This window comes from Charadrius vociferus, unplaced genomic scaffold (assembly GCF_000708025.1).
Source record: "Charadrius vociferus isolate BGI_N301 unplaced genomic scaffold, ASM70802v2 scaffold1039, whole genome shotgun sequence".
In the NCBI taxonomy this organism is placed as follows: domain Eukaryota; kingdom Metazoa; phylum Chordata; class Aves; order Charadriiformes; family Charadriidae; genus Charadrius; species Charadrius vociferus.
This window is the reverse complement of record NW_009650167.1, coordinates 796,451-821,057: the sequence shown is the minus strand read 5'-3', so window position 1 is coordinate 821,057 and position 24,607 is coordinate 796,451. Positions and strand designations below refer to the sequence as shown.

Here is a 24,607-nt window from a genome sequence, read left to right as displayed (position 1 = left end):
GGGCCGTGGGGCCAGCCATAACCCACCTATGGCTGCCAACTGCTGAGGTGCAGCTGTAGGACCGTACAACTCCACACAGAAGATGCTCGTGCCTCTGCGTACGGGGTAAACAGGCAGAATAGGGTGTGCTCCCGCCACCCTCTGCTTTCCCCAGCTTGTCAGTGCATTATAGCGGGGTTTTTTCTGCTCTTTTTGCGTTCTGTTACGTGTCTGCAAGAGGGCAGAAGGCCTCAGGACTGCTGTGACGCTACACGTTCTCGGTGTTTTGGGGGAATTTGAGCCGTTCTTTCCTGCTGCTGGCAGGGAGAGTGCCGGTGGTGCCGCGCTGAGCTGCGCGGGGGTTACGGGCTGCTAGAGGCTGGATCCCAAAGCTCAGTCCTGCGATACCATCTCTTTCTGTCCATTTACATTCTCAACCGCTCTAAACAAAAACTCGCCTGTGCTTTTGCTGTGCTCCGGGGCCAAAGTCAGTTGTGGTGTAAACAGGTGCCTCTATAACAAATGCAACCAGTTACACCAGAGCTGTGAAGGCCCCAGCCTCCCTCCGTGCGCATCCTTCTCTGATTAATTAGCAAGTTTTATTACACAGGATCCTCCCTGATCCTCCCCGTATTTGTTTTCAGCCGTTGCTGGGCAGAAGGCACATCAGAAAACGCGGGGCATGGACGAGTCCCATGCAAAGCAGTCTGTAAGGAACTAAAGATGTATGGAATTAGGTTTGGTTTTGTTGGCACTACCAGACCAAGGACCTCTCCTTGATTTCCCCGCATCGCATTAGCGACCTCCCTGACCTCCGCCTTCACTAGAACAGCATAAGGAGAGTCCCGGCTGTTGCCTTCTGCAGCTTGCCAGTTCTTTATATTATCTATACATTATCTAGCAGCACGCATGCTGTTTATAGTAACCTGCCAGTGGAGCATGAGCTAGTCTTTGTGCCAAACCAACAGGTCAGGGCACAACCCTGCAGAGGAGAAACAAAGCAGCAAATGCCTCTGGATGCTAATAGCAATGATGCAAATTTACTGGGGCTGCGTTATAAAGCAGCCTTATGAAACAGCATCCGTTCCCAGGAGCCGAGCAGGGGGCCAGATCTGATCTGGCAGTGCGACTGCGCATCTGCGGTAGCGCAGCTCCGCTGATCTGACAGGTTCCTGCGTCCTCAATGAGTGGGAGGATGCTCCAGGTTCTGCAGGGTTAATCAAGGATCTGGTTTCGGGCACTGCGCAGACCTGCTGCGTCTGAGCTCCTGACAGGGAGGCATCTGCAGGTCCGGACCTTGCTGCTGCTGCTGCTGCAGCGGTTTCCCTGCTCAGGGCTCTCCTTGGCCGGCCGGCACAGGGAGAGCTCCGTTTTGGAAGCATCTTTGCAGCTCCTTATGAAGCATCAAGCACCCTGGGTTTCCTGTTAGCACCGCGGTACTTTCTGAACTGCCAGAGCTTGTCTGTATCGGTGGCTGTGACGCTGGGAGATCTATGCATGGGGCAGCTGTCACTCATGGGTGGCGCGTTAATACGTGATCTGGAAGCTCTTGAAGTGAATGAAAAGGCTCTCATTGAGGCTGGGGGCCGCCGGAGGTATGAATGGTCCGTGGCGGCAGGGAGCCGCTTTACTGATAGCATGTTGGCAGCTGCTAGTAGGTGTCACGAGGCTAAATTCCTCCTCAGCACGCTTAATATTTGCCACTAGCTCAGACCCAAGTGCTCACATTCCTGTTTTATTAGCTGAAGACACAACCCACTCTAGAAGAGCAAATACAAACCTGACCCACCTCCCGGGTTGTGCAAGGACTGAGTACATCAAGAGACACTGCGTGTTTGTGTGCGGCGTGCCGGGGAGTGCAGGGAGGGATGTGCAGTAGCGCACAGACCGCTGGGCAGGCACCCAGGGGCCGCTCAGCAGAAGACAAGCGGGGTATTGAGGACCTGCAGGGGAAGCTCGTGGGTAGAGGTATTCCTTTTTTTCTCTAAAACCAGAGCTGGAAGAAATATCCCAAACTATTTTTCATCAGCCAATCCAAAGTGGTGTTTTCTGAACTGCCCATGACATTTTTGGAACATCAGAATGCGTTTAGTAAGATTGGGGGGACCTTGATTTAATTTAAACAAACTAATGAATTTGCTTTACTTGAGGACCAAAAAACTCGTAATGCAAAGTTTCCCTTTTTTGTTGTTGTTGTTGGTATTAACTAAGATAGCTTTTGTTCCCAAGGTGCTTGGGCATATCTAACAACCCATCTCCATTTAAGAAAATGTTCATATGAATAACCTCTGAGCAGTTTCTCTGTGCAAGGAGAGAACTTGTGCCTTGAAGCAGCAAAGAAAAGAGGCCGCTGGAGATGCTGAGTGGGCGCTGAGGCGGCAGATCCCTCTCTGCAGCCCCCCGTCACTACCTGCGTCCCAAAGGCTGCGCGATGCAGACGTGAGGGTTGCCTGCGGTGGGGCAGAGTGGTGGCAAGGCAGCTCCGGGCCAGGGCTGAGCCCAGCGGGCAGCACCCAGAGCAGAGCCCGCTCCTCCCGATACCTCCAGTCTGGGCTGAGCTGAGCCTACGCGTCCCTCATCTTACCCACCGCTGGGTGTTGGTCTGCAGGAACCAACAGGAACGCTGGCTTGCTATTTTTCTTCCAGCCCTCTTTCTAGTAGGAGTATTAAATGTCCAAGGCGTTGAATAAAAGGGTGACCCACAAGGCAGCGCCGGAGGGGAGCGGGGGTAATCTGAAGCTGGGATCTTGGGTGGGAAAGGGGACGTGAAGAAAGAAGCTGAAATGGCACCAAGGGAGCGGTGGGGGAGGAGAAGGGAGTTATTGAAGGCTGGCAGCGGAGGAGATGGGGACTTAATGTCGCAGGCACTGCTCTGACCTGGACCCGTGATCAGCACTGCCCGGGGCTTTCTTGCGGTGGGCGAACAGCAACAGCACGTGGGGAAACTGCACTGCCTCTCACCCGCCCACTGCAGGAGCACTTTGGGTCCCTGGTACTGTCCTGTTGCACTGGGCAAATGCATGCAGGGAAGCTCCCTCCTCTGAGCGGCTTTCAGGCTGTCCCGGCAAAGGGCAGGAGCAGGGGAAAGCGGCGCCCAGGTGAAATGCGTTGGCTGTGGCCGTGCAGCTGGTGGGAGACAGACACAGCTGTGTGTCCGTCTGCCCTGTCCGCTGCTCTGGAGATCTGCAGCAAGCAGAGCAGGTCTTTTGGGGCAGTGGCATGTACGGGAAACACTGGACCCGGGAAATCCCTGTGAGGTCGGTACTGCTGTGGTCAGCACCAGTTCCCTCTGTCCCCCCGTCATTTCCCAAACGGGAGTCTGCAGGGCAGTCCGAGGGAAGTGGTTCCTCCTCTCTACAGCGAGGTGTCTTGATCTTTGCTGGATCTCAGACTTCACTTTAAAGGAAAAGGCTGTTCAGTCAGTCGGGTGTGAAGTTGCTTTATCCAGAATGGCAGCCTCACTGCTTCACTGATGGTGGCACTGGCCGGCTTCAGGGCACCCGCTGACGTCTCATCTGAGTCAGACCTGCCTAAAACCAAACTCGCCTTCCTGCCCAGCTACCGAACCTCAGAAATCATCTCAATGAATGCCAGTGCTTTCCCTTTTTAGCTTTGGGTAAAAGACACAGAGGATCTGTCTGCATCCGAAGGACATGATGGTGAGCGGCACTGTTCAGGTGGTGCCCAGATGCCCTTGGGTTTAGGCATGTGCGTGGTCCTCTCGACCCAGCCGTGGAGCTGAGCAAGCTCGGTCTCTAGCCACCACTCCTGCCAGGGCTGTATCTTGCAGACAGTACTAGTGTGTCAAATCTGTGCACAAACCCTCTTCCAGAGGCCTGTGGGGAAGGAACAGCACCTCAGCGCTCCCGTTTATAACCACGTGACTGCTACAGGGCGTCCGGCTGAAATAATTAGCAAGCTCATGGTTCGAGCAGGCAGTAACTAATAGTAAATAATGACCTTTTTGTTGGTCATCGTGTGGAGCCATCAATAGTAAATGCACATTTACAATGCAGCTTTAGGGAAAGCGAGACTGTCTCCAGTCGAGGTTTCTATCTTTCTGCTTTAGGGGTGATTCTTGACTTGGCACAACTCTTGTCTGTGGTGGGTCTCTGGCAGCAGCAACCCCAAAGCTCCCGCGGGGTGCGAGCGAGGGTGCGGGAGAGCTGGCAGCAGGGAATGACAGCCTGGGGACCGTACCGGGGGCTGGCGAATCTCATCTCGGAGACGTTCCCATGTGGCTGGGGGCCGGAGGCCCTGTTGGGAGACAAGGGAAATCTGTGGACACCCCCGGGAGTTGGTTCGTGACGGTTAAACGTAATTTACTCCTTTGCCACCGGTGTATTCTGGCTGGCCACGGCCAGCATCCTCTGCCAAGCAGTTGCCGGTGGCTCATGGGTGCAGCTGACACCGGTGGAGTCTCTCTCCCTGCGGCTCCTCAGGCAGACGATACCTGTCCAGGGCCACGCCAAGCAGGTGGGAATGGCTCTCCTCTTTGTGTTAGTGCCCCGTGTCCTGTTACGGCACCGAAGCCTGTCTTGGGTTACGGGGGGTGTGCAGTGTCAAGTGATCATGCCTCGCAGACTCTGGAGAGCCACGGCTCTCCAGCCTAACTCATGCTACAGGCGGTTTCTCTTACTCCAAAATCCCTTTTCTAGCCCTGTACCCCGACAAGTTTTGGGGTTTTTTTTCCCCAGAAATGAGTGTATCCAGGACGGGTTGGGCAGGTTGGAGCCAACTAGCTAGGTCTCACAGGTTTGGATGGGAGATGAGCGCTACCCTCCTGCCAGGCTGGTGTCTCTCACCTCTGTGGTGCTCTTTCACGTCTCACCCTGGGAGCCAGCCTGGTTTTGGGTCTGCTGGGCACTCTCCCGCCCCAGCACTTGAAGTGAGAGACAAAGACACCCAAGGAGCTCGCCAGGGGTGCTGGAAAGTGGCTGAGCACCGCAGGGATAGACAGGGTAGCCAAACAGAAATTGGGCTGCTCTGAACGCTGCTGCAGAGCCGTTTCCTTCATACAGCCCCATGAGAAATCCAGTACGATCATTAAACTGCCCTCGACTCTGTGCAGCTTCTCACTGCCTAATCCGTCACGAGAGACAGCGCTGCCTGATCAACCATCAAAGCACCTTAGATGAACACCTGCAGAAGTCCACCTGGGTGTCACCACAGAAAGTGGTGGCAGAAGCCCGCTGTGGAAAGCACTATGCAGAAACACTCCCTTCCAGCCCTTCCCTTGGCTTCTGCCGGAGCCACACTGGTTTCCCCCCCACGGCCTTTCATCTAGGTTCAGAACAGGCGCCAGTAAGCGGAGAAGTAGCTTAATTTATTTATGGTATGCATTAACATTTATTCAGCTGGCTGCTGTGCACTGAGTAAGGTGGCAACTTGATAGGTGCCAGCCATTCCCCCTGCTGCCGGTGGAGCCGGGGCTCGCGCTGTGCAGGCAGCCACAGACCCTTCCAGAACGTGGCGCTGAGCAAATGTGATGCTGCGTTGCTAAGGGGGGAGGAAAGGATGAGTATCCTGCTCCCATGACAGGCAGGAAACTCCACCGAGGACAGCTGAGCACCTAGGAAGTGTAACCAACTCTGGCAGCGACAGAGCCGGGGGAAGATATCTCAAGGCTTTCAGCCAATTTCTTTGCAGAATTCCCTGGTATCTTTGCTTATCTCTCTGCATCCCTCTGTGCTCACCACAGTGAAGAAGACACAGTGGCACGCCACGTATTTGATGACCAAGGCAATTACAGCAGGCCAAGGGTGACACCAGAGCTGTCACCTTCCCCACCCGTCACCGGCCGTGAGACTGTGTCCTGTGCGGACCTACGTGGCCCTGAGTTTCACATGGTGTCCTTGAACTCCCCAGAGCAGATCCCTCACCTCTGTCATCCAGGTGACCTTCTGTGCACAGCCTGGAGCTGCTGCTCTGCTTCAGCCTCGCCACGATGCTTTTAAGTATCACTCTCCAGGGTCTCGCCTGAGGTGACTTTAATACTGCCAGTAAGTCCCTGTTGATACCGGGGGCATCTTGGCCCTGGTGTCCCTGCGGTTGGCACTCCTGTCATGTTAGGCCAGCAATGTGGGGTCAGGCTGGGTTAGCGTTTAGAGCCCGAGTAGCTGAGCTAATGGTTGAGTACGTGCCCTCCTTCCTCCCATGCTGCTTAATGGTGGCAGGCACTCTTTTGTAGAAAAAACATCCTTGGAAGAAAGCTAAAAGCAAGGCCTCCTTCACCTAGGAATAATATTTAGACATCTGTGTGCACTGGAGCCACAGCTGATGGAAGGACATTACCCAGCGAGCTTTAAACGCAGCAGATGTCTGCGTGCTCTGAATTTGGGAGTTGTTGCACTCAGCCCTTTGGAGGCTTGGCAGTGTACGCAGGCTGAGGGTCCAGCCTGATCACGCTGGAGAAAAATGGAAATATGAAATGCCTTGTAAGCTCCGAACGTCCCTTAGCACCATCGTAATCACATAATCAAGGCCAGCTCGGCTTGATGTGATTTATTTCATTATGGAACATAATTCTCTCTGGAATTTTAGTTCTTGCCTGCCTTCCCACCCCCAAATGTGCCAGCTCGCGGCAGAAATTAATGTGAGGGGAGGGAGGATCCGAGCGCGAGGGGGACCCAGACATTTCAATATTGGTTTAGCACAGGCTGAGTGCCCTTTGATAAAGGCATGCTGAATTAGCGGGGAGGGTTTCAAGTTCTGCCAAGCAAAAACCCTGTGGATGTCCTCGTGCGGTGCCGGGCTGAGCCGGCCAACAGCCACTGAATTATGCAGTGAGTTACTGCAGACCTCATACCGCGCTTCAGAGGTGGCAGGGAAATAACGGGCAGCTGATTTACTCCTCTTGAAGATTTGGCCCGTGGATTTATAGTCCTCATTTAAGGTTTGCCGGAATTTGGTCGGAGAGGTCCCATCCCCGTCGAAATTTGCTTTTGGGGTGTGTCCATGCAAAAAAATTTAAAAGATGCAACTCGGTGTTGGAAATGACTTATTTGAGAAGCTGTGTTTGTTCTAAAGGGGGGTTGGCAGCCTTTCCCTTTGCTAGCTTTTGTGGCGGAGGCACTGCAGGGTGGTCCCTGCTCGCCGTGCCGAGGCACCGAGTCAGCCTTGCGCTCACGGTTAGATCCCACCCCGGAACCCTGACCGGTCAGAGCCCTGGGCTGCCTCCACCCGTGGGTGCTAACCCGCGCACCTCCCGTGTTTCCAACGCAGTGGTCGGCTCTCGGTGTCATTTTTACATGTCTCTCTATGGTACTGTATTTCCTTTGCGGCTATAATCTTTCTGCCCCTGATCAGATCTGTAGGAGCTTTCATGCACAGCAAAAGCGATGATGCCGTTAGAGGTAGGAGGAGCTCATCTGAACGAGCAGTCCTGTGTGCGCAGTGGAACAGCGCCCAAACATTTCCACACCTCACCCTCTTACTTCTTTCCAGGCTTATCGTGTGCCCTTTCATCTCCAGACAAGCGACTCGCACCGCTCAGACCTCCCCTGCCCATCATGCAGCATCCAGGCCACAACCATCGCCGGCCAGTAACACCAAATTTCTGTTCTACCTTTATTCCCATGGTTCACTTCTTTGCAGCTAATGGCAGTTAACAAGGACTTTGTTTAACGCAAAGCACAGCGCCCGTCTTCCCACCAGCGCCCGCTTCTCCCCAAGGAAGACAGGTCACTTGTGGGACACCGCTCCAGGTCACTCCCCACTGATAAACCTCCAGGCAAAACCATTCAGCAACCAAAGTCACCAATAAACCAGGGACAAAGAAAGCCCCCTCACCTCGTAGCTGCCAAGGGAGATTTCTGATCGAATATCAGCTCTCAAACCGGGGGCGCGCACAGCCTGTTCACACCCACTGAAAGCATCGACCAGGCAAATGGGCAGCTCTCGGGTGGGGGAGTCTGCGGGCTTGGACTCCCCGAAAACTGCTTACTGTTTCCCCAGACAGAGCCCCAGCTTCTTATCCAAGGAATGACGGAGGGGGGTGACTTCTCACACGCCTTTCTGCTTGTTCTGCCTACCCCGCAGGCCAGGTCTTCACCTGGGATACGTCAAGAGAGGTGCTATGATCAGGAATAACTGTTGTTCATACCTAAATGTTCCCTATGGCTCCTCACCCAGTGACTCACTGGCGCTTCTGGAGCTGGGCTGGTTTATAAACAAGCTGCAGATCAGGCTCTGCACAAGCGCCCGTCCTGCCGATTCCCTCTGCGTCCAGAGAGCCAAAGGGCACTGGAGTTTTCATGGTTCACCGAGTAGTTAAAAGAGGATAATCATTAACCTGCTGAGGACAGTCTTTCTTTTGTTGGCCCCTTTATCAGGTTATCTTGCTGACATAACTGGAGAGGATCTGGGTGATGGGTGGGGGTGAGGGGGAGCAGTGTTCTGCGTAGGGTGTCTGTTCTGACAAAATCACAGCTGTCCCCAGCAGGGGAGGCGATGGCGCAGAGGGAAGGTGTGGTTTTGCTGCCACATCGGGCCAGGCTGTTATGTACAGAGGTCTGGATTCACCTGGCTTTGATTGAGTTCCAGCTTAAAACTCCCCAACAGCAGCATCCTGATCTCCAGAGGTGGGTTTGCTAGAGGAAACCTTAGATGTGTTTGTGGGCATGACTTACCGTACAGGTCCTTTGCGCTCAGCTTGGAGGCTCCGTCCGCTTTGCCCATGCTGCCACTGTAAAAGAAAGAAGGTACAAATAAACCATCAGCTCCCGGATCTTTTTAACGTCTGCTTTCACTCTGGGGCTCAGGCGATCATCGGCAGAGCAGCTCTGCGGCTCTCCCAAGGGGGACCAGCCCTGCTCCTCCTCAGATGTGGTGTGACTCCCAATTGCCACGCAAAGCATTTGCTTGTCCGACCGTGCCGGCGGCTCCCTCTGCAACCCTAGCTGTTATCCACACCGCAGGCACATGTCACTAAACCCAGCGGCTGGAAACAGGAGACAGAGGAGCCCATCTAGGCCTGTCCCCACTAGAGTTACCTTCGCACACACTGTCCCCTGGAAGGACATCGCTTCTGGAGGGGCTGTTTGAAGGACAGCGGCTCCCAGCGTGCGATAAGGGGGGTTGTTTCAGGGAGCGGCGCAGGTACACGGAGACCCCTCCGTGTTACACCTGAGTCCACCTGAACCTGAGGCAGTGTAAGTGCCAAAATTAAGATCCCTTATTAATGGACCCTTTTGAGATGTACTCCTTGAAGGCAGGTGCTCAGATGTAGAATGTCTCCCATGTAAAAATGCAGAAGGATGTACCTGTGTAAAAACGCTTGAGTTTTGGGGCGTCAGGTCTCTAAGCACGGGTTACCTCCCCTGTAGGGCCACCCCCCCAGGCCTGGGTTGTACGTAGGAGTGTGCAGCCAGGAGATAACAGTGTTTTCTCCAGCTCAAGCCTGGCTGGGGAGGATCAAAGTGGGACTTCAGAGTTTCAGGTGCTGTGGTCAGGCTGTTCTGGACGGTTCAGTAAGCCAGAGGGTGGCCAGTGGCTCCTTTCTGCTCTGTCACCACGTCCCCCCGCGGGCAGGCAGTGGTTCATGGTGCTCATACACCTACACCCTGCTCTCCAGAGACCAGGAGCGTGCAGGAGGGAGGGAGCTGGTGGCTCTGGCTCCATCAAGAAGGTGCCATGGGCTACTATAGCCCCTAAGCTGCAGGTGGAGAGGCTCCTGCTGTCCCTTCTCTGCTTTCTGCACCTAACACAGCATTATCAAGCCACAGCACGCAGGGCCTGTGAGGCAGCAATGCTGGCTATGGCTGCGGCTTGTGAGGTGCCCAGGAAGGGTCAAACAAACACCAGGGATTCGGGGGGGCAAGTGGGACCGCTAGGAGCATCCCCCTGGGTGGTAGGGAGGGAGTGGTGGTGCCGACCGCGAGATGGAGGAAGCCCACCACGGAGATCCTTACTTTGATGAGCCGGGGTTGCTGCTGAGGGATCCCTTCAGACTCATGTCGCTTCGCAGGACGGGCAACTGCAGCAGAAGCAGAAGAGACCGGGTTAGCAATTAGAAAACACCCTATCGGATGGTTTATCTGTGCGCGCGCTCTGATTTGGGGTCTCCAAGCAGCAGGGTGGGCAGATGAGAGCAGTCAGGTGAGTGCGATGGGGTTTCCTTGCTGCTCTCTGCCCTGTGGCTCGGATACCTCGCACAGCTCTGACCTGGGCTGAAGAAGACACATCCCAGGATGCCGTTCCGAAACCTATTTCCACCTCTCCCCTCTCGCCCGTCCCTTCCAGGCACACCCCGACTTTGTGGTACTTCAGCACGGCTCTTCCTAGCAAAGCAGCCCTACCTTAGCAGGGACTGAGGTGGCCTTTGCCTTTATGGTCTGTCAGAGGCCATACACAAACATACAGATCCCCGTGGCCGTGTGCTCATGACTGTAAGTCTCCTGAGTCATTTTTCACGCCTATAGTGCCATTATCTTTTGTTATGTGGCAATCTGAAGCTCTATACCAGCTGCTAAAGTATCCTTAGCAGGGTATCGCCTGAATAGAGACAAGTGAGGTAATTGTGAATGCTGCTCCACTGGCGGCGTAAGGATGGAGAAAAATTTACCGCAGTGGCCGAGTGCTTGGTGAGAGGCAGACAGGCTCAGTTCACAGATTTTTTTCCTCCTCTTTCAGATGCAAATTATAAATAATGTGAGAGAAGATGTGAGAGCCATCCAGGCACTGCTCTGAGAGCAGAACTGCAACGGGAAGGGTTGGGGGGAGAAGGGAAAACAAGGTGTAATAAAACCTCAGGGGACGCTTTGTATTGGCATGCCAGATATTCACCTCTGCTCTAGTGCGTGAGTTGAAGGAAAGCCAGCAAAAGTCTCCAGGTTTTTTTATTCCCTTTTGCAAAGCTGTGGGGGCACCTGTCTGCGTGCTGGGCACTCAGCGCCTCGTTTGCTTCGCCTGGGCCGGACCCCGCTCACCTCCTTCTAAGGTTGTCAGAAGTCAAAGGTAGGGATTTAAAATACTCATCGTGGGCCTGAAGGAAGAAATTCATCAGTGTCTTCAGTGGCATTTCCTGCGAGGGGACCTTTGAACGCGCTTGGCCCGTGCCGTGGGGCCGCCGTCACGGCCACCCCTGGCAGGCAGCACAGCTGCCTCACAAAGGTTCTTCATAGCTGAGCTTCGGCTAAATTATGTGTAATCCCCGGGGAATACTTCGGAGTCATCCCTGGCACCTGGGATCTCCCCTCTGGAGGCTGACTCTCTCTGCTGCGGGGCTTCTTGTACCGTCAGCCGAGCTGCCCTAGATTCCTTTCGTATCCGTTTTTACTTCTTGAGCTGGAAACGGTTGTGGTATTTTGCTCCGTGTGTTTCACCCTGAGGTGAGGGTGGCGACAGAGTTTTCTCACTGATCTTAACAAAACTGCATGTCTGTCAGAGGGATGGATTTTGTGGAGGTGCAGCTCTCCTGGTGGAGGACGCGGCTGGTGTGCGTGCTGCACCGTGGCACACGGCTAACACGCTGCCCGGCCACTCGCACGGACTGTGCGGAGGACTCCGGCACCTTTTGGGCTCAGCCTTACGGCTTTCAGCCTGCTTTCTGTCACAGCAATGCTCCTCAGCACCGAGAGACACTGTTAGAAATGACTTTGAAGTGCGTTTTGTAGCTAGTATACTAAATTCTCCCTTTTTCATCTCCCTTGTGGTTGATGCTAAAGTCTGTGCACGCACGTGCACGCACACACGCAGATATAAATTCATACACACGTTAAAATCGAAACTTGGTGTTCTGCCAACCCCTCTGAGTGTAATAAAACCCGTCCCTGTGCCCAAGCTTGGGTACCTGTGAATTTTTCCTCTGCTAATAGCTGTCTGCTGGTTTCCTTTTACAGTCCTCAAACTGTTCCTATCTCCCAGATCTCTGTGTGCATTAGCATAAGATACCCAGAAAAGGGAACGTGCTCCAATAAACCCAGCTCTGGTCTGTTTACTTTACACCGTCTGATCACTTTAGTCCCATAGCTGATGATCATAGCTGGGAATGTCTCTGTATGTTAATGTAATATTTCGGGCTCCCTTTCACTTACTGCCCCAGGGCCGTGTCCGTAATGGATTGAAATCCAGGTTACTCCCACGGGTAAGCGGCGCCCAGTTTGGCCGGTGGAGCTCAGCGCTTGCTCCCAGGCCCCAGCCGTGAACCAGCAGGAGGAACCAGGGATGCAGCCAAGGTCACCCTAGTTCTTGTTTCTCCTTCACAAGCTCTGTCCGAAAGACAAACGCTGGGGGATCTACTCCTGCTTTTAGAGGAACCCATCTGGTCGAACCCGTCTGGTCAAACCCTATGTGGCTGCCGGGGGAGCAGACCCTGTGGTGATGGCAGAGCTTGCTGGGCAGCTTGGTGGGTGAAGCGAGACCAGCCACAAAATGAGCTGATCCTTTATCTCGTGGTAGTTAATAGGAAAGCACTGACGGGATAAGCCGGGCTCCCTAGAGCATGGCAGGATAAGCTACCATGTACCTCGGCTGGTGGGAACACGGCTGGACCCCGCGGGTGTCAGAATGACTTGCAGTGCGCTGCTCGAAGCGTGCGGTGGGAGCACCCACCACCCACAAAACTGCTGAAGGGTTTTGTGCTGTTTGCAGTCCCGTTGGAGGTGCCGGAGCGCGTCCAGGGAAGAGCAACAGAGCTGGTGAGGGGTCTGGAGCACAAGTCTTGTGAAGAGCAGCTGAGAGCCCTGGGGGTGTTCAGCCTGGAGAAGAGGAGGCTGAGGGGAGACCTTCTCGCTCTCTACAGCTCCCTGAAAGGAGGGGGTAGTGAGGGGGGGCTCAGTCTCTTCTCCCAAGGAACAAGTGAAAGGATAAGAGGAAATGGCCTCAAGTTGGGCCAAGGGAGGTTTAGGACGGATATTAGGAAAAATGTTTTCACCAAAAGGCTTATCAAACGTCAGAACAGGTTCCCCGAGGAAGTGGTGGAATTGCCATCCCTGGAGGTATTTAAAATACGTGTAGACGTGGTGCCGAGGGACGTGGTTTAGTGGTGGGTTTGGCAGTGTTGGGTTGATGGTTGGACTCGATGATCTTAAAGGTCCCTTCCAACCCAGACAATTCTATGACTCTATACCCTGACGTTCCCAAAGTCTCCCAGCCTGGCCAAGCAGAAGCTGTAACGCATTAGCACCGCTGACATTTCAGCGAGAGGCTGATTATAAATTGCTCCTTCTGACACGTCCGATTGAGTGACCCCTGGTCCCTCTCGGCGTTTGAAACGCCATAAACCTCAGTGTTTGCTCAGCACCGTTGGAAGGTTGTCCTCCCTTCCAGGGTGCCCGCGTCCGAAAGAGGGCATGAAACTGGAAGCAATGCGTGCGCCTGCCAGGTCAGCCGGTCCTTATCCTGCTGGGCTCCCTTCTTTTTATTTATTCATGCTATTTTCATTACTTACCCTTTGCCTAGCTCTCACTGCTGCATTAAGGGCCGTGTCTGTGTTCAAACTTGTATTAAATGAAACGAGGGTGTGGTGTGGTGCTGGCCAAGTTAAACCAGGATGGAGCCTTGCGCCAGAGCTTTTAATTCAATTTAAATTGCCTGATATTAATTGCATCCTAGCTGGCAGGCTGGGGGGGGGGGAAGGGCACATTTCTGAGGGGTTGGAGACTTTAAAATGATTTTGCAAAATCGAGAGACAGCTGGGCTTGAATTAAGATGAAGTAAGGGCTGAGAGCGCTTCACCTCTAAACGTGGAGAGAGCCAAAGATAAGAGGCCAGAGATGAGATGGGGTTACGGCCGAGCGGCTGGAGTCCCCCTCCCCGGGGGGGGCGTCCCGAAGAGCTCCCACAGTCTTCAACCTCTGATGCTCACGTCGTCTTCTCCCTGCTCTCATGTCAGCTGTGGCTCACGCTTCCCTCATTCGAGGGTTCCTGACCTCCCTCTTATCTCCCTGCAGGGTGCGGCTGCTTTCTGCTCCTTCCCCAGCGGGGCCAGCGTGCACGGGAAGGGAAGCGAGAGGCAAATTTAGCTGTGCAACTCGAGACCATCACCCACTCTTTCGATGGTGCAGGGCAGTGTTTCTCCGCGGTCACCAAGCAAGCCAGCTAAGCCTGGCACAGCGAGCACGGTGTTTAATGGGATGGGGGCTCCAGCAGCTCCAATCCTGGCCGTCAGGGTGGACGGTAGCGCTACGCTTCTGCTGGGGGGGACGTACAGGGGAAGCTAAAGCCTGGCACCGTCGCCTGTCCCTGGCCGGGAGATCTCATGTGCTGAAAGAGAGGGCCTTAGGGAGGCCAGCAGAAGTCACTGCTGAAGGACATCGAGGTGGGTGAAGTCGTACGGTACTTTAAAGCAAAGGAAATCTCACTCCCTGATTTTCCGGACAGTCTTACCCTTGGAGGTGAAATATCCTCCCAAAAGACACACAGAGTTGCGATAGGAGCCTGGCATTGTTGTCTGTGCTGCGTTTCTGTACTTTTATAGCAAATGGAAGCGGGCCATACATTGTTTTGGCTTTCTTTGAGTGTCTTTGAAGAGGGAGCTGCAATGTTGCAAGGGTGGAGAAGCTGTATGGGAGGGGAAAGAATAATAGCTCTCTTTTCTCTTTCGGCCAATCACTGCTCTTGTCATACATTATTTTTATTAGGTATACTTCTCCCTTGTCTGCTGTGGTCATACATTTTTGTTCTTGTAGCACATGCAAAGGGATTGTGACAAATTCTGGACTTTGGGTGAAGACCGGACAACTTGAAAATATGAAATACTAGTGTCCTTGTTAGGGCTATTGTTATTATCATCACTGTTAATAACAATAGCAGCATCTGGTGTCTGTGAGTGTTTTTCATCACAGGTCTAAGAGTACCTTTAAGCCTGAGATCAGGTAGAGCGTGATGGAGAAGGTTTGTTGGTATCAGAGGATGTACGATTGAAGCGGTGGGGAAATGCTGATCAAAAAGCAACAGCTTTTGCTGGAACAACAGTAGAAAAATATGGTAGAAAACCTCCCAAACCTCAAAACCCGCTAAGCTACCCAGGAGTAATAGTAAGTTTTTCATAGCATGCCCTAACCCATTTCTAACAGACTGTGTCTGTGTTTCCGTCAGTCATCCCACTGAAATCTGCCCGCTGTGACAGGACTTCGCATTGCCCACAAGCTGGTACTGAACCATGTTTTCCTACCTGGAGCCATGGTGCTGATACTGATGGTTTAACCGATGTGTCACAAAAAGGGGTCAAATAAGGTTGGATGTCTGTCGCCTAAAGCATTTCTTGACAGAGTTGGACAACCTGGAGTGATGCCAACATGCAAAGTGGTCCCTTATTGCCCTGTCAAGTCAACCCAAAGGTGGTGGTGGGGAACGGCTTCATTTTGCAGCACACGCGAAGTACTCGAGGACGTGGCAAGGGAAGGCCCTGCCCCAAATAGATTATGGGGCTTGGGCACTGGTGAAATATGTGATGGAAACACTGCCTGGGGGTCCTGCCTGTGGCGGGAGGGGACGGGTACAATGAGGGTGCTGCTGTCTGTGCGTGTAGCCCGTGCCAACTGGATGGGTCAGGCAGAAACGCTAGATTAGAAAAGCCTCGGCAAGTAACATAAAGCGTCAGTTAGAAACCTTAGCTGGCAACCACGTGATGTTATCTTTTAAACTTCCCAGGACAACAAAGCGCTGTCTGTGAGGGTTGGTGAGTGTTTTCATGAGGGAATGTCACGCTGGCGAAAGCTGTTTGACGGACTGTCCGACAAAGCTAAGTCTGCTTGTACCCACACAAGAGCAAAGGGAGCGCAGGCACTGTGACGTGTGTCCTGCACCGTCCATGCTCCGGACGTGCCCCCAAGAGCATCCTGCCGCCTCCCATGATCTCTCCTGCCCGCTGTGATCGTATTGAAGGAGCTGGCAGACAGGCGAGGCTACAATCCCACATCAATCCGCTAACAAAACACCTTCCGGGTGTTGGTGAGGCACTGGGATCTGTGTGCTCAGTGCACCTCATGTGGCACCAAGAGATCTCAATTCCCACGGGCTGGTTTAGATCTCCAGAAGTGCTTGTGAAACGGAGCCTGCGGCAGACCTGAGAACTTAACCTGATCTCTCGTGTCCTGCTCCAGACTCCTAATGGTGAAACCATCCTTCTGCTTTTCTGAGCCTTCCAGTAAGGATGCCTGTCAGGGCTCACCAGAAGAAATTCAGACCTGCTTGGTAAGGTCTCTACCAAGAACATGCACTCATAAAGAAAGTTGTCTTTGGGTTAGTCAGAAAGCATCAGGGGAAACGCAAATCCACAGCAGAGAGGTTGACAGCCAAACAAATGAGCATGCTGCTGTTGTTGTTGCTCTTTTGTAAAAGCAAGCAAACAAGGATCTTGTCCCATCTGAAATTTCCAAACTCTGTCTTTGCAAATCAGGCCTTGCAAATCGTGCTGGTTCCGTGGGACCAAGTCGGAACTTCATGGCTCTATTTTAAACTGTTGCTGGTGATTCCTGCTTTGAAGAGGGGAACACATCCAACCGATATTTCTCAGAGTCAGGTGACCCTAGGAGTCCCCATTCTTACCCGCATTGTTTGAGATGTCTTTACAGTGCACCCAGTTTTGGAAAGTGGAGAGTCCTGTTGTTCTTTCCTTCCTCCCTCCCGCCCACGGCACCTTTGCAAGTTATCTTTACAGTGACAGAGCCACTCGAGATCACAGGACACTTTGGGAAGACGCTAGCCCCTATGGAAGAGGTGAGCGTGAATGCGTGTGTAGTTTCAGGGTGTGCATGGCATGTAGCATGTTACAGTACAGTCAGAGGCGGCGGCTACAACCTGCTAGGTGTCTGGAAGAAACACTCCCTGCTCTGTACATGGGATTTTTCACATAGCGGAGATTCTCCAGAAGACAAGCACCTGGATAAATATAACCCAGCCCAACAGGTCAGCGCAGGTCTGAGCAGAGAAGAACCAAGCATTCTTCAGCCTCTGCGGGAGAAGCAGCAGCAGCTCTTTTAGACTAAGGCACCCGAGATCTACAGCCACCCCTCTACCAGCTTTGGTGGACCCTGAATTGCCACTTGTTGTTTAAGAGTCCGTCCCTCCTTACGTGCTGTGCCCTCCCGTGCTGTGTCCTGCAGAGCACCGGGATAAGATTTATACCCATTGCTGAGGATCACACCCAAGCAGGCTGTGCCTTGTTCACTCACCTCCTCAAAAACAGTAATTTGTGCTTAAAAAGTATTTCCTGGGAAAATGTTTAGCCAGACTTCCCAGCGTCGAGAGGGGAACACCCACACGCTTGTCCGGCCGCTGGCCTTGGCACGAGCGGTCCCTGGGAGACCACACAGCCCTGCTAGATTGCACTAGAGGTTTGGAGGCAACGCATCTGCTGGCTTTGCCATTGATCCCCCGGGGGGGTGGGATGGGGGCTTGGGAGTTAAGGCTCAGAAACACCAATGGAGCAGAAGTGCCAATATTTACAAATTTCTGATGCGGGATTCACAAACTACCTAGAGAGAGCATGGGAAGTCACCCTCCGTGTCACCCCAAACACACATACACACTTGTGCGTGGCTCTTTCCAGTCTGTAGGTGATGTGCAAACAGACCGTAATTTAGGTCCAGGTCAGGAGTCTGCAGGCGGCGCGGGAGGCTCTCGGTGCCCACAGAGCCCAGAGCGGGAGAGGAAGGCTCTGCAGGCGAGTTGAACCAAACTAGGAGCTTTTATATTCCTGCCAGAAGGTAAAACCTTCCTTCAAGAAACACAACCAAAAGCAAGTCTAGACAGCGCCTGGCTCTATAAATACCCAGGGCAAATGCACAAATAGCCACAATCTCCGTGATCTTGGGGAAAAAACTGGAAGCTGACTCCACTACCCCCCTGTTTGCCGAGTCCCCGTGCTGAGTCACAGCTCCTGAATTTACACTTTTCCTCTCTGTTGGAGGAATCCCGCAGAAGCCGGGTGGAGGAAAAACACGGAGCAGGTTGGGGCTTGCTGTGTGTCTCTTGCCAGGGGTACCAAGCGGAGCGTTGTCTATTCTTGGGCTGCAGTTTAGCAAGCTTGAGAACCGGGCCCAGAAATAGCGTGGCAAATGTTAATAGATGCTTTTGGAAAGATGGAAGGCGATGGATGAGCGCAGCTTATATAAAAGCTCATTAAATGGTTTAAACTGAAAGACCCCAGTTCAAAACTTCCTGAATGGGAGAAAGTGTGAGTCACTTGGATTCCCCAGGAAGAAAAACCAACGTGACGTGTTCCTCAGGCTTCCCGGGATGAGAAGAGTGTTGTGGGGAATCTTGTAGCTTTTCCCTCTGTCCTGTTTTTATTTGTGCCCACACCTTCTGTGAGCAAAGGCTGTCCCCTCGCCCTGCGACTGGCACCACCCAGCTCCTGGGGAGAAAGGAGCGGTGGGAGGCTGGAGCTGGCCGCGGGAGGATGGAACTGGCCGCGGGACTGTCTGGGCAGGACGTGCAGGGAAGGCTGGAGGGCTCCAGCCATCATGCGCCGGTGCTGGCAGGACCCGTGGGCATAGCACACGTCGTACCCAGAAAGTTTGCTGAAGAAATGCACTGGTAGTTGTCATGTTGAAGGTTTCTCTGCCCCGCGTCTTATTCAAACATCCCCCCAAATGATCCCTGTTTCCCAGCCTGGTGCTGGGCTCCGGGAGCCGGGTCACAGGCAGTGAGGGGGTTATAGCTGTGATTTTTAGAAGGGGGGAAGGATTTGGCGCTGTCGACTCTGTTGATGAAAGGGAACCTTTTTATTTTCTCTGTGTAGAAATCAGGATTTGGACGTCAGGCCAGTAAAAATAGGGAGTGACTCTGCGCGTGTGTGTCATATTCCAGAGCGGGACGGATAACGGCCCAAGGCACTGCCCTGTTCTGCTCCAGCCCAGCCTGAAGGAGGGCATTGAATCGCCTCCGTGTTCGGGCAAAGCACCAAACCGCTGGGTGTAACTGGCCACATGCTCGTGTCTCCTGGCTGCAAGCGTCGGCTCCCAGCGCTGCTCCTCACGTGCACCTCGCCGCGTGGCGAGAATATCTCTCGTTTCTCTTATGGCTTTTCCAGGCTCGAGGGCATTCGTGAAACAGCTGGAGCCTCGGCAAAAGGCACCGCTGGGGCAGGATGGGCTAGCGGATGGGGACGGAGAAGGTGTAAGGGTTCCTGCTGCGTCCCTGCTGCTTCACGCGGTGATGTTAAGGCTCTGATTGGGGGCACAGCAAAGTGGTGGTGGTTGTGGTGGGAATTCAAGAAAAAAAAAGCTGATTTGCTCAGGGCTGTTACATCCATGCTTGAAAGGTGGTGATGTGTTTATGGAAAGCACCTGTAGCAAAACTGCTTCTCCCAGAGGCTTTAAAGCTCTCTGGTGCAACCATCAGCTGCCGTGTCTACCCTGACAACACGCTGATGATACCTGGATGGTCCTTGGTAGTCCCCGATGGGGATCAGTCGTTTATTGTCAGCTGTGGACATATAAGTAGGTAAGAGGTTTGCCTTTGCTGTCCCAACGGCTTTGAGCTAATCACTCAAGTGCCTTAATTGTTCATTAAACGATTGCTTTAATGTGTAAGTACACTGTGACCCCACCTCATAGTAATGCCGCGCAATCCCTGCAAGCTCACCGCAGCAAGCCCAGTTTGTTACTGCTTTTACAGGAGACTTGTAAAAAATAAATTCAAAAAAATCAATTTGGCAGGCTGATTTTCCACATTACTTCCCAGCAAAGGCCTTAGCCCCAGGAGGACTGTGACTTAAACCTGACCATCTCTTGCCTGGCCAGCGTCAGCCCAACTGGGGCTGAAACGCTTCGAGGAAAGACGACTGGGTGGTACCGCGGGTCCCTCACCAACCCTCGGGAGGGGAAGAAGGAGTTTTGTTTGTAATTTAACGCCTCTGTGCCGACCGGTTCATGAGCAAGATCGAGGCGTTGAGAACGATGGGATGTTTCCACCACCTCCTCCTCAAGGAAGGGCATTTTTGGTCACTCCCTGAAACGCTGATTCACTTGCCTGGCAGAAGTTCAGGCATGCGGCAGGACAGCCGGTGTGCCAAGAGCTTTTCCTCCAGTAGAAAAAAGCTCGTTATTAGGCTGAGAGCCACTTTGGGGGCCACGTTTTAGCTTCAGTTTGTCTCCAGCACGGTCATCTTGAACTCTTTGGGGTTGCGGCAAGATTGGTAAATCTGAACCACGAAATACTCCTCTCCCTGTGTAGGAAGGTCACACGGTGGTATCTTTCCCCAAAGAAAGGGAGAGGGCTGCAGCCCGTTTCCCTCCGCCTGCGCCAGCGAGTAGCGGTTTCACTCTGCCCCCTACTCCCTTTCTGACCGTCTGCCCTCAGCAGCTGGGGCTTGGGGAAGCTATCGCATCAATAGTCCCATTTCCTGCTGTAAAACTTGCCCCAGGATTTTTGCTGGTAGGGTGGGGCAGAGGATTTGAGGGAGGAGATGGAATCTCTTGAAAATCGCATTTGATGTTTAAGGCTTTTCCAGCCTTCTTTAGGCTAATCATGACAACATTCGTTGCCATCTCTTCCCACCCCGGTTTGTGCTTCCTACTCATATCCTGCCTGTGTATTTTTGGCCACTTGCTAACAATTCATTTGAGCTAAAAACTTGGCACGCGGGAGCTGCGGGAAAACGAGCTGACATCGGTTTAACCAGCCCAGGGACCTGGCGGCACCCGTGTTCCCAGAGGACGTGCTGGGGTTTGGGTCAGCTTGTGGTGCGGCAGGGGACGGGGGTGTTTCTGACAAGGTGTATTCAGCCCCTCCAACTGCAGCTGGGGCTCTGGCGGGGCATCTTCCCTTTGGTGCGGGCGACAGCCACGTCTCCCGAGCACCGTGAGCGCAGAGAGGGAGCGGGGTCTTGCTGAGGGGGCTGCTGCTGGGTTCCTCAACCCTCTTATCCCGAATCGCCCCGAGACGCCAGCTCACGTGGTGGGAGCTGGAGTAGGAGCGCGGGCAGGCAGGACTGGGCACAGCCCACACGACAGAAATCCGTGCTGGCAGCCCACGGCGCGCCGCTGGGGAGACTTTGCTGACGTGCCACTGGGCTCCAGTCTCGGGGCACCGGCTGCGGATGCAGCTTGGATCAATGAGGGTATCCCCTCCACCGGGCTCTGGGGAGCCGGCTGTGCCGCCGAGGCTGGGAATAAGTAAAAAGTGTCCGTGCAGCAGCACTGGGGTGGTTTTTAGTAATAGTCTAATCTAGCTTTTTTCTTTCCGTTGTTGGTATTTTCATATATACGTCACGGTAGATAAAATTCCATATGGAAAATTGCAATTTATCGCTTCCTAGTCATCTCTGAAAGGCAGAAATGGGAGTTCATCAAAATGTGCTTTTGCTGTCAGTCATTTATTTCTTTTACCTGCAAAATGCTGAGATTTTTGGAGTCCCACAGAGAGTCCCCATAGGAACCATAATGCTGATTACTGATGCAAAAAAATGTTCTGTTGCAAAATACTTCACCAAACTTCCGTGCCCAGCTGAGGATAGCCCTGCTCTGTCTTCGCGTTCAGAATGCGCACTCACAGAAAGCAGCGAGGAGGAGAGCACCAGGCGATATTCTCAAAAACCCCGTGCAGGAAACTCGCTCTTTTCTTAAGACACAAACTGACCCATCAGGGACGAGATTGCGGCTCAGCGGTCTGACGGAGGTCTCCTGCGTCTCCTTCAGCACGGCCCTGAGTCTCTGCAGGGCTCTGCTCCCAGCGGGGAAGGGGCACTAGAAAACCTGACAACCTCACCAAGAGGAATACGCGATCGGCTGCAAGGGGATGAGCTCCCGTGGCGCGGAGGAGAGGAGAGGGGCCATGCTGGTGCCTAAGCTGGGAAGAGCAGCGGACTGCTGGTCAGAGGAAGAGCTGCAGCCTGCGGGGCATTCCCACGGGGGATGGACGCAAGTGTGGTTGGTCCAAATGGGCTCGTTCGTTGCCTGCTCGCTCTAACCTCTTTTTAAGGAACTCATCTGTGTGTGGCTCTTGACCGAGCTGTAGCATTCGCAGCCTTCTGGCATCGGAGTCTGCCAGAGAGACTCCTGGTGTTAACCCCTGGGGATGCTGTTCGATCCAGCAGGCTTATTCTGGTAGTTCCTCTCTCCTGCTTTTAAACTCCTGCTTGATTTTCACTCTGAAACCTGGGCTGAAGATGAGCGAATAGTCCTGATTCTCTCCTAGCGACTTGCACCGTACTGTGACAAGTAAACCGTCCTGCTTCCCAGAGCAGCTTGAGCATGTCCCACCGTCCTGCTGTCCCTGGCCATCACCTCGTCCCCAGCAACTGTGAGCAGGAGCACTCCAACCCAGAGCGGCAACCGATGGGGCTTGAACCCCATTCCCCCCACATGTACGTTTTTTTTTTTAATTTGCTGGTTTATTTTCCAGCCAGATCAGGCGCAGAACGTGACTCGCAGCCCAGCCCCACAAGCCCTCGTGCGGGCACAACGAAGGAGCGTCACAGGAGGGCGAGCGGCTGGGAATGGCTCAAGTTGGCGTGGCTGCTGCCAGCTGAGGAGCCTCCCCCTGCACGGGTACGGGTGAACCCTGGGCTTTAACAGGCTGATCATCCATCATCTGGGCTGATTTCTGATGTTTGGGCTTTCAATAAAGCTCCCAAGCTCCATGGATGAGGCCGGCAGGAGGGGAGTTTTGCAGCATGAACAGCCAGTTACACAGTAACCAGAACAGTCCCATGAGAGACGGTTCCAAAACAACAAAAAAGCATGTTCCCTTTGCCCTTTGTTTCATTTAGAATAGAAGGATGTGCGAGGCTGGCTTTATCAAAAGAATTTAAATGGCAGTTTCTAATCTTACGGTGCAGAAATGTTTTAACAATCTTGCCGCAAAAAAAAAAAATTAATCTCCTGCAAGGGCGAGGAGGAAAAATCCCAATCGGTGCCTGCGGCAGAGGGCTGGGACGAGAGTCCGCGAGGGCAGTCTGTTAGCCGGGCTAGGAGAAACCAGCAGTGATTACAGGGCTGGGAAGGGAGGAGAAGAGTTTCCTGCAAAGTCTTAAAGAGGGAAAGTTTCACTGGCCGCTCCTGCATGCCCACAGGGGCTCAGCACAGGGATTTCCAGTCCCGAAAAGCTAAAGCTCCGCGGGGGCACACGAAGGAGACGCTTTCTGCTGTGGGAACCTCGGCACTGGGGAGCAGGTTGCCCAGAGAGGTTGTGCCATCTCCATCCTTGGAGATTATTAAGAACAGACCGAGTAAAGCCATGTGCAACCTGTTCTGATTTCAGAGCTGAGCCTGCTTTGGGTTGGACTGGAGACCTCCTGAGGTCCCTTCTGGCCTGGATGACCCTGTCATCCTCGAAGGGGAGAGGGGGAAGGAGCAGAAAGCCCTGTTGTGCCAGGTGGGCAAACTGTGTTTGGAAGGGCTGGGGCTGTTGGAGGGTGGCAGACAGTCGTGCCAACACAGGCCACGTGGATTCTCCTGCAGCCGAAGGAGGAGGCAGGGGTGGTGTTTACCGCAACCCATGGTTTAAAACCAGTGAGCTCTCCTCACTGGACTGTAGGGAACGAGCCACAGGTCTGTGGGTCACCTCTGGAGCAAAGAAAGGTTTGCAGAAGCGAGGTTGCGTCTAAACATGCACTGTGGAGAAGCTGGCGTAGTCATTTTAAAGAAAGGGGCAGGTGGCCCCGAGAGCACAGGAATACACGTGGATTCGAGAGGGACAGGGAGCCTCTGACTGAACGGAGAAACCAAAGTCATTCATCCTCCACCTCAGCAAATAGCAGCTTTCCTGACCGCAGAGCTGCAACCCTGGTAGCCAGCCCTCCAGCGCAGTTCTCCTTCAACTGTAGATTAATATACGTATGTGTCATTTTTAGCCCTTTCAGTACTTCCCTTTCCTGGCCTGGCTTTGGCAGGGACGCAGCCCTCCTGCCCACATCTGTCTGCGAGAGGATGTTGCCAGCCCTTCGTGAAGATGCTCTTTCAGGACATCCAGCCCTGGTGCTTCTCGGCTGGTGGGGCTCGCTTGGGCTACAACGAAGTGGTCCCCAGCCAGGTGCTCCTCAGTCCAGCCCCGTGGGACTGACTGTTGGCAAGAGATTAGCCTACTGCTAAGCTGGATGTCAAGAGGTAAGCAAGTCCTCTTTTAGCTCCAGTTGTCGGGGGACAGGATTCTGAGACAAGAGGACCTGAGCACCAGTCACCCATGTGGGGCTGGAGTGGAGCACGGCCTCTGCGAGCGGCATCTTGGCAGCTACACGCGCTTGTCTTGGCAAGGACCGATCATGTTGGAGTCGGCATCACACACTGCGCTCTAGGGAAAACACCAGGGACTGCCGAGGGTGGTGACGGCCCAGATCTCTCCCGCGGTCTTCTCCACTGCTTTATATCGTTCTTCTAACCTTTGACCGTTTGCTCACAAGGTCTTGGCAGGAAGGGAGCAGAGAGCAGGAGTGTCTCTGGGCTTGTGCCAGGTGTGGAGCAGATGTTCGGGGGACCTGTCTGGTCTAGTTTGCTTCTGGGGACCTGTCTGCTCTAGTTTGCATGTGACTATGGCAGGCGGGTTTTGACCGCTTGGTTTCTTTCTTCCAGCCGCCCTCAGCCCTCACTTCCTAGGCTGTGATTAAACTCGCACGACATTTCCTTCCACTGAGCAGTCACGGGGGCTGGAGCTCCTCTCCTCCCTTCCATCCTCCCCGGTGGCTCAGAGGAGCCAGGGATGGCTGCCTGGACATGGGGTAGGCCATCACCTCTCCCATCGC

The 24,607-nt window shown here is 53.7% G+C and overlaps 1 protein-coding gene across 1 annotated transcript in view; it reads right to left on the bottom strand.

The window, feature by feature from the left end:
• The window catches only part of EPS8L2 (EPS8-like 2), a 68,831-nt gene that overhangs the window by 35,283 nt on the left and 8,941 nt on the right, over positions 1–24,607 (bottom strand). The window contains exons 2-3 of the mRNA XM_009892452.1: positions 9,891–9,955; positions 8,610–8,665 (exon numbers count right to left, since the gene is read on the bottom strand). Coding sequence (XP_009890754.1) covers positions 8,610–8,665; positions 9,891–9,955 — 121 coding nt within the window. The remainder of the gene's footprint in view (positions 1–8,609; positions 8,666–9,890; positions 9,956–24,607) is intronic.